The sequence below is a fragment of the Ascaphus truei genome, chromosome 3 (genome assembly GCF_040206685.1).
Source record: "Ascaphus truei isolate aAscTru1 chromosome 3, aAscTru1.hap1, whole genome shotgun sequence".
Classification (NCBI taxonomy): domain Eukaryota; kingdom Metazoa; phylum Chordata; class Amphibia; order Anura; family Ascaphidae; genus Ascaphus; species Ascaphus truei.
The window spans coordinates 271,280,260-271,289,875 of NC_134485.1; the positions used below are offsets into that span (position 1 = coordinate 271,280,260).

At 49.9% G+C, this 9,616-nt stretch overlaps 1 protein-coding gene across 1 annotated transcript in view; it reads right to left on the minus strand.

The window, feature by feature from the left end:
* The window catches only part of UBAC2 (UBA domain containing 2), a 190,932-nt gene that overhangs the window by 119,007 nt on the left and 62,309 nt on the right, over positions 1 to 9,616 (minus strand). The window contains exons 6-7 of the mRNA XM_075590786.1: positions 2,376 to 2,499; positions 1,822 to 1,869 (exon numbers count right to left, since the gene is read on the minus strand). Of these exons, the coding sequence (XP_075446901.1) occupies positions 1,822 to 1,869; positions 2,376 to 2,499 (172 nt within the window). The remainder of the gene's footprint in view (positions 1 to 1,821; positions 1,870 to 2,375; positions 2,500 to 9,616) is intronic.

The following is a 9,616-nucleotide window of genomic DNA, read 5'->3' on the forward strand; positions in this document are numbered from 1 at the left end:
GGTGGGAGGGTGACTGGGTGAGAGGGTGACTGGGTGGGAGGGTGGGAGGGTGACTGGGTGGGAGGATGACTGGGTGAGAGGGTGACTGGGTGAGAGGGTGACTGGGTGGGAGGATGACTGGGTGGGAGGGTGACTGGGTGGGAGGGTGACTGGGTGGGAGGGTGACTGGGTGGGAGGGTGACTGGGTGGGAGGGTGACTGGGTGGGAGGGTGACTGGGTGGGAGGGTGACTGGGTGGGACGGTGACTGGGTAGGAGGGTGACTGGGTAGGAGGGTGACTGGGTGAGAGGGTGACTGGGTGAGAGGGTGACTGGGTGAGAGGGTGACTGGGTGAGAGGGTGACTGGGTGAGAGGGTGACTGGGTGAGAGGGTGACTGGGTGAGAGGGTGACTGGGTGAGAGGGTGGGGGGTGAGTAGGTGGGAGAGTGAGTAGGTGGGAGGGTGAGTAGGTGAGTAGGTGGGAGGGTGAGTAGGTGGGAGGGTGAGTAGGTGGGAGGGTGAGTAGGTGGGAGGGTGAGTAGGTGGGAGGGTGAGTAGGTGGGAGGGTGAGTAGGTGGGAGGGTGAGTAGGTGGGAGGGTGAGTAGGTGAGTAGGTGGGAGGGTGAGTAGGTGGGAGGGTGAGTAGGTGGGAGGGTGAGTAGGTGAGTAGGTGGGAGGGTGAGTAGGTGGGAGGGTGAGTAGGTGGGAGGGTGAGTAGGTGAGTAGGTGGGAGGGTGAGTAGGTGGGAGGGTGAGCAGGGGAGTAGGTGGGAGGGTGAGAAGGTGGGAGGGAGTGGGGGGGGTGAGTGAGTGGGAGGCTGGGGGGAGGGTGGGTGAGTTGTGGGTGATTGGGCAACTGCAGCGTTACATCAGCGCAGCCCCCCGGGAACCCCCAAGCAAGGCCTCCCAACCCCCACACAGAGACAAGGCCGCGGCCGCCCCAGGGACATCGTGAGGCCTCCCAGCCCCCACACGAGACAGGGCCGCCCTGAGCCTCACTGCACCCAGAAAGAGCACGAGCTGCGGCGATGTCCCGCCTCCCTCCCAGGGCACACCCGTTACCTGGCCTGGGACCTTCGGACGCTCTGGTACAACATGATGGGCCCGGCGGCGGATGGCCCGCTTGAGGTGGGGGGCGGATGGCCGGATGGGAGGGGGGGGCAGATGGCCGGATGGGAGGGGGGGCGCGGATGGCCCGATGGGAGGGGGGGCGGATGGCCCGATGGGGGGGGTCGCGGATGGCCCGATGGGAGTGGGGGGGCGGATGGCCCGATGGTGGGGGGGGGGGGCGACAGATGGCCCTGCAGGGGCCTATGGCAGACAGGCGCGGAAGGGGCTGGCTGCCGGAAAGGGGAGGAGTGAAAGCGCCGATGAGAGGATGGAAAGTATTGCTGGGAGGAGGGAGGAGGGAAGGCACTGCTCAGAGAGCCGGAGGCGGGATAATCTCCCCCAACAACATGAACCCGCCTCCGGCTTTTTTTTTTTGTCCAGTGCGAGCGTGGGAAAAACAGAAGCGCGAGCGGGGGAAATTTAAAAAAACAAACACATGTGCTGCTTGGGCCAATATTTACTCGCCCGGAGGTTAAATCTACACGCGTGTAAATGTATAGCATTGTCGAACACTGACAATTAATAATAATAATACAGTACTAATAAGGTCTAAAAATAATTGGAATAGCCAAGATATTGGCAATAAATCTGCAAACCTTATTTCTGCTGCTACGTTGCAGGAATGTTGGCTCAATTGCACGAGGAACTATGAACTCACCACGGCAAAAATATATGATGGTGCACACTCAATATTTGTTTTTTTCTTTTTACAAAGGATATGAATGCGTACTTACCAGCCCACTTACGGCAACCACCACCATGTAGGGACTTGAAGTCAAAAGCTAGAGAAGAGAAACGAAAGAGTTGGATTTGGAATCCTCTTTCTAGGAGTGGTCATGTTTTCTCTATTCTATGTATTTGCTAAACCGCTGTGCATGCTTAGAAGCTGCCACCACAAGAACCCACAAAAACCAAACTGACATCTGGTATGTAAAATGTCTCAGGGAATTACTTTTGAATTAATGGCAATTTTAACCATCTATGAGCCAAACCGAGTTTAGGTGGCTTGATTTAAGCTCGCTGATGCGCAAAGTAAAAGGGACATTTTTCTAATATTTTAATAAACACAAGTTGCAGTTTTGAAATTCAGAATGAAATAAAAAATGGCATTCAAAAGCTGCACAGGTAGGTAGTCACACAGTAGGTGTAATAATAATAATAAATATTGCTGCACAGTCATTAACACAAATATAACTCTGATCTGCTTTATGTTAAAAAAAAAACAAGATGGGGGGGTGGGCACTTTTTTTTTTTAAATAGAAAACAAAACATTTAAGCAATATTTTACCTGCAGTCCCACGATGTAAACCAAAGTCTTGTTGGTGATGGGAAAACAACCCAGTATATGAGCTAACGGCACTCTTGGAACGGAACGGTAAAATGGCACAAAGAGGGCAAACACAGGAGCTAAACTGTGCAGAAAAGTAACAACTGATTAAAAGGAGTGAACCTGGAAACATAAATGGAACAGTTATATACCTTTCACTGTACACCGCCAACCATGACAGAAATTGAAAACACCATTTAGACAGACGCCTTCAAACGATTATTTTCCAATGTTCGCTGCTTGCTTAAGCAAACGTTATACTTTATTTGAGACTCATAATACAACCTGAAATAAATGAGTGGTAACTAGCTAATCGGAAACTTAAAAAAAAAAAATATTCTGGAGAACTGAAATTATCTTTTAATATCAATGTACATGGTGCTAAAATTGTCATTCCATTTCCTGTTGTTCTGCTTTAGAATGGGTGGTAATGTTCTATGTGCATAGTTGTGTGCGCACAAAAATGAACCTTTTAACTCGTTGTAATAAAACAAGGTTTTCACTAAATAATGACAAATCAGTTAAACAGGACATAATTAATACATATAACCTATTACCAGTCAATCTTTATATTCAACAAAATATTTCCATTTTTTCTCCAACATTTACATTCATTAATCCAACAAAGGCGATTCACTTTCTAATGCCTCTCTACTACAAAACTAGGGAAAATAAAAGAACAGCACTAGATTAATCTAAGGAAAGTGTCCACCGGGCAGATTTATCAAGCTCCAACTTTAAGTACTGGACCCCGATACGAAGTTAATTCACTTTAATGGTAGGTAACGCTGGATTATGGTGTGATCTTTCACATCATAGATTAGGGAGTCTTTGCCCAATTGCTTTCAATGTGCTGTTTTTAACACAGGTGTTGCTCCAGTTTTGGAGCCGGGAGACTTTATGAATACACCCTATAGTTTTACTTGTGAATTCTTTTATTATATTCTCTTTAAATTATGAATTCAGACAATTCAGATATGTTTCCATTGGCTGTGCAAGATCAATAGTCCAAAACTAGCTCTGATTAACCCCTCTAGTCTCAAGTACATTTGTATTTATCCTCTTGTTAAAGATGTGTTTCATTCTGGTGTACAACAAATTCCACTTCTATATTCTACAGATTACTTATTAAGGTTCTATACTGTTATAGTTCTCGAAAAACGTTGTGGCCAATGATAACTATAAATGGACTATTACGAATATTGGAAATTCCTGTAATAACAATGTTTCTTTTGTATGTGTATGCATATTTCCACACACACACACAAGCAGTGCTGGCCACTTCTGCGCATGCGCGAGCATCAGATGAGGGGCTCGTGCGCGACTTCCAGTACTGCGCATGATCACATGTTAGTCTCCAGCAATGATTTTTAGTGCTGTGAGATTAGCCAACGGGGGCGCGCACACGCCTTACTTCCGTTATGCATTTTTGTCTCCATGAAGGAGTTTTAGTCCTGAATTTAGGTAGGTGCCAGCAAAGAAGTTTCACTTCAAAAACTTGTACCTTCTTCATCTGTAACAGTGCCAAGATCCGCCCTTTCTTCTCTCACTGCTAAACTCGAATGCATGCGTTTATCCTCACGTCTGGATTATTATAACATACTGCTAAGGCCGTGTCCCCGTTGGCGCCGACTGCGCTTGGAGCTTGGTGCGCTTACCTCCATACAAGTTAATCCTCCTGTCCATGCTCACGCTCATGCGTGGGCACACAGACTCTCTCAAGCTTGAGGCTTTGCGAGACAAAAGAGTTTGTCTTTGGAGCGGAGAGCAAGGTCACATGACCCTGCTCTGACCAATGGGGAGAGAGAGGCAGAATAGAGGCTGAGTGGAGAGAGATGGAAGGGGGGGGTGTGGACGGGGACAGAGAGAGGATGAAGGGCTGGAACGGAGAGCGGTGGAATGGGGGGGTGGAGAGAGGTGGAAGGGTAAACAGAGAGGTGGAAGGGGGGAAACAAAGAGGTGGAAGGGGGGGAACGGAAAGAGATGGAATGGGGAGGGAACAGAGAGAGATGGAAAGGGGGGGACCAGAGAGAGGTGGAAGGGGGGGGGGGGAAACGGAGAGAGGTGGAAGGGGGGGGGGACAGAGAGAGGTTTTTTATTTTTCTTGCACAAATGTTTTTAAATTGCCCTTTTTGGAAGGGGGGAGGGAGAAAATGGAGACACATACACACACAGCCCTGATCCAGCCAATGACACGCCCCCACCCTTCATAGCCACGCCCCCCGCTCCTGCTCTAACATTTTTGCAGGACAGCAGAACGCTCATGCTTGAAGAGTTGGTGGCGCTACCACTCAAGCATGAGCCTGCTAAGCGCCAGCGGGGTCTCAGCCTAACTGGCCTCACTTAATAGGGTTACCGGTTTGCTCCAAGGGGTTAATAGCAGAATAGCATAAGCTGGGCCACAACAATGTGTTGCCACAGGAAATGGACATCACAGGGGACTATACAGAAGAGGAGGAAGGTTCTGGAAGGTTAGGTTCCTAGAGGACAAGAGGAGAGGAGCCTCGGAGAGTGTAGATAGGGATTATGTTCCTAAAGTAATAGGAGAGATTCAGGACACCCTCATTTGTTATGTTATAGATAGGGACTGTGCTCTTATAGTGAGGATCCTAATTAGATAGCCAACAGAAACATGCAAGTACCAAAGTGAGGGAGACAGACATGCCACAGCGGTCCAAATGCAGAGGGCTCCAAGGTGTTAGCAGATCAGCTCTAAAGGCGGATCCACCTATGTATTCTCCTCAAAGAGTAGGGAAGTGGCAGTTCCCAATCTGGAATGGGGTATAGTTACCTGCACAGAAATGGCCAGGAGCCTCGAAGGGCCCAAAATAGAGTATAACAGACGTTACTCCAAAGTGGGGCCAGTCCCATACAAGCAACACAACCAATTCTATACACCTACCTTTAAGTGTCAAGAGTGGGCACTCTGAAGCACCATGTCAATGAGTAACCACGAGTATGTAAAGAACGTACAACTATGTCAAGTATGTGTGTGAGGTGTCCCTGTACCTGGGGCGTAACTAAAGCCTGGGGGCCCGTGCTCTTGGGGGGCACGCCCCCCCCGCCCCCCTGTAGAGACAGACGGGGGAGATGGTATGTGGCGGTGGGCCCCCCGTGTTAAAAGATATGCCAGTAGAAGAATCATCACTAGAGGCAGAGGAGGACAGCAGGGGAGGAACGCCCACTAGCAGTCTAACCTGGAAGTCTTTCTTAATTCCGGTATCTGCTGCCACAGCTCCTCTGATCATCTCCTCCCGCCAAAGGTAGAGGGAGCTGAGGGGGGGAGCTGAAGCAGAAAGAGAGAGAGGGCTAAAGCAGAGAGAGAGCTGAAGCAGGGAGAGCTGAAGCAGAGAGAGAGCTCCTCTGATTATCTCCTCCTGCCAAATATAGAGAGAGCCGAGAAAGGGGGGGGGGGAGAGAGAGCTGAGAGGGGGGGAGGAGAGAGCTGAGAGGGGGGGAGGAGAGAGAGCTGAGAGGGGGGAGGAGAGAGAGCTGAGAGGGGGGAGGAGAGAGAGCCGAGAGGGGGGAGGAGAGAGAGCTGAGAGGGTGGAGGAGAGAGAGCTGAGAGGGGCAGAGGAGAGAGCTGAGAGGGGGAGAGGAGAGAGAGCTGAGAAGCGGGAGGAGAGAAAGCTGTGAGGGGAGATGAGAGAGAGCTGAGAGGGGGGAGGAGAGAGAGCTGAGAAGGGGGGGAGAGAGCGCTGAGAGGGGAGGGAGGAGAGAGCTGATAGGAGGGGGAGGAGAAAGAGCTGAAAGGAGGGGGGAGGAAGAGAGAGAGCTGAAGCAGAAAGAGAGAGCTGAAGCAGAAAGAGAGAGCTGAAGCAGAAAGAGAGCTGAAACAGAGAGAGAGAGCTGAAGCAGAGAGAGAGAGCTGAAGCAGAGAGAGAGCTGAAGCAGAGAGTGCTGAAGCCGAGAGAAAGAGCTGAAGCAGAGAGTGCTGCAGCAGAGAAAGAGAGCTGAAGCAGAGAAAGAGAGCTGAAGCAGAGAGATAGAGAGCTGAAGCAGAGAGAGATCGAGAGCTGAAGCAGAGAGTGCTGCAGCAGAGAGAGAGAGAGATCGAGAGCTGAAGCAGAGAGTGCTGCAGCAGAGAGAGAGAGCTAAAGCAGAGAGAGAGAGAGAGAGATCGGAAGCAGAGAGAGCTGAAGAAGAGAGAGATCGGAAGCAGAGAGAGATCGGAAGCAGAGAGAGAGAGTTGAAGCAGAGAAAGAGAGAGAGAACTGAAGCAGAGAGAGAGCTGAAGCAGAGAGAGGGAGAGAGCTGAAGCAGAGAACTGAGCTGGGGAGAGAGAGATGAGCTGGGGAGAGAGAAATGAGCTGCGGGGGAGAGAGAAATGAGCTGCGGGGGAGAGAGATGAGCTGCGGGGGAGAGAGATGAGCTGCGGGGGAGAGAGATGAGCTGCGGGGGAGAGAGATGAGCTGCGGGGGAGAGAGATGAGCTGCGGGGGAGAGAGATGAGCTGCGGGGGAGAGAGATGAGCTGCGGGGGAGAGAGATGAGCTGCGGGGGAGAGAGATGAGCTGCGGGGGAGAGAGATGAGCTGCGGGGGAGAGAGATGAGCTGCGAGGGAGAGAGATGAGCTGCAGGGGAGAGAGATGAGCTGCGGGGCAGAGAGATGAGCTGCGGGGGAGAGAGATGAGCTGCGGGGGAGAGAGATGAGCTGCGGGGGAGAGAGATGAGCTGCGGGGGAGAGAGATGAGCTGCGGGGGAGAGAGATGAGCTGCGGGGGAGAGAGATGAGCTGCGGGGGAGAGAGATGAGCTGCGGGGGAGAGAGATGAGCTGCGGGGGAGAGAGATGAGCTGCGGGGGAGAGAGATGAGCTGCGGGGGAGAGAGATGAGCTGCGGGGGAGAGAGATGAGCTGCGGGGGAGAGAGATGAGCTGCGGGGGAGAGAGATGAGCTGCGGGGGAGAGAGATGAGCTGCGGGGGAGAGAGATGAGCTGCGGGGGAGAGAGATGAGCTGCGAGGGAGAGAGATGAGCTGCGGGGGAGAGAGATGAGCTGCGGGGGAGAGAGATGAGCTGCGGGGCAGAGAGATGAGCTGCGGGGGAGAGAGATGAGCTGCGGGGGAGAGAGATGAGCTGTGAGGGAGAGAGCAGAGCTGAGGGGGAGAGAGATGAGCTGTGAGGGAGAGAGCAAAGCTGAGGGGGAGAGAGAGTTGAGGGGGAGAGAGTTGAGGGGAGCAGATGGTGGGTGGGAACTGATGATGCTGAGGAGGGATGATGAGAGAGGATCAGGGAGAGGATGGTGGAGGGAGAAAAAAATTACAATCAGTATTAATATTAATGGGGCCCTTAATTTTTTTTGCACGGGGGCCCGCCCATGTCTAGTTACACACTGACCTAGGGACCTGAATAAACACTGAGTTGTACTACAAACGTTCCTGGCGTCCATCATTTTCACCATTGCTACCTCATCGCCCAGCCGCCTGAATCCAGCACAATGAATTGAAGTTAACTACTGTATGCCGAGTAGCCAAATACTGCGCACCGATGTAATCTCCCTAGGAGGGTTACATGAATAAAGCATTTCCACAGCCTGTATTTATGGCTCCTCACCCACACGTGCACTTCCCAACCACCATGGTCAAGCACTGGTATCTACTGCACTTATTCCCTCACCTCCTGTCTCTGTAAGTCTCCCAACATACCACTGAGATTGTAAGCTCTCCGGGGCAGAGATTTCCTTTCCTATTGTCTGATTTGTTTGTTGTATGTGTATTGTCTCTTTTGCAAAGCCCTGCATACATTGTTACACTTCCAAATGTACCCAAGATATTAATGTTTTTACGCTGTGGTTAAGTGTTTCATTCATAACATTTGCCATTCTACAAAAAAAAAAAATGGGATCATGGGACCACCCGTTAATTGTTTCCCTATTTTCAAGACATCTTTTTTTTTTTTTTTAAACATAATGGTAGATTGATTAATAAAATTAGGGTAGATGATGCAAACAAGCTAATTTCCTGATTTTTAAAGGGCTACATTTTGCAATCACTTAGCAAAAAAAAGGAAGTCATCTGACCTAAGTTATAACTGGGGAACTGAATGTCTGGCTTGAGGATGAAGCAATAATAGGCATGACGACTATTTAATAGTTTCTCTTCTTTTGAATGTCACATCAGTCATGCGCCTGGGGACACAATGTTCCAAAGATATCTGCATATGATGTGTATCTTTTACAATGCTGGGGGGACAGAATGGGGGTGGGGGGAAACCTTACCAATGTAATAGGTTTCCTTAAACAAATGTAATACTTAAATGTACAAAGGCACTTTTTACTTTCTTTATAAATGAATACAAGGTTATCTGATCATCGGAAACTCCAGCCCAATGATGCCTCCTCTCGGATGGCATAGTCCTTATTAATATACCTACCCTCCTGTGTTAGACACTCCTATGGAGCTCAAGACGCAATTTGAAGTGATGGTGGATGGAAGGGGGATGACTCCTCCTCTTCCATTCTGTCATCAGTGACAGAGCGTTCACATGACAGCTTCGAAACACAGTCATGTGATCGCGAGGGCTGGAGGGGTCGTGGCACTCAAGTCCCACAGCCCCTCCGGCACTCAAAGGTAAAATGTGTAGTTCTGACTACTAGTGCTTTTTATTTTATATATATTATATATTATATATATATATATATATATATATATATATATATATATATATATATATATATATATTTACAGCGATACTTCCTTTCGAAGTGGTAGCATCACCTGCTGGGGAAACAAAATGGAGTTTAAATCTCCCACGACACAGAAAGGCCAGTACTACTGTATTTACTTGCCGTCTGATCTATGAGTTAGGGATCGATTATACCAGATCCCACTGAGCGGCAGCGCGATCCGGTGAAGTCACCCTCACGGCATTTTGATTATACCAGGGAAACTGCAAAGCGGAGACAGAGGCGTAGCCGTGAGCGGTCCCCCCTCATTGGCTGGAACCGGTCACGTAACGCAGCCTCGCCAGCCAAGAGCAAATCTGAGGATCACGCCAGGAGACATCCTCCCTGCAGTTCCATGCGGCGCACACGCCGCAACAGGTATAAGCGCTGCTATTGTTTTTTTTCATGTCGTTTTTCAGGAGCACGGCGCCGCACGCGATTTTTGGTATAATCACGGCCTTATTGAAATAAGTCACACTACAGTGCTGCATAATATAACAGTTCCATCACAGGAGGGGACGTCCATTATTTGGTATAATTTC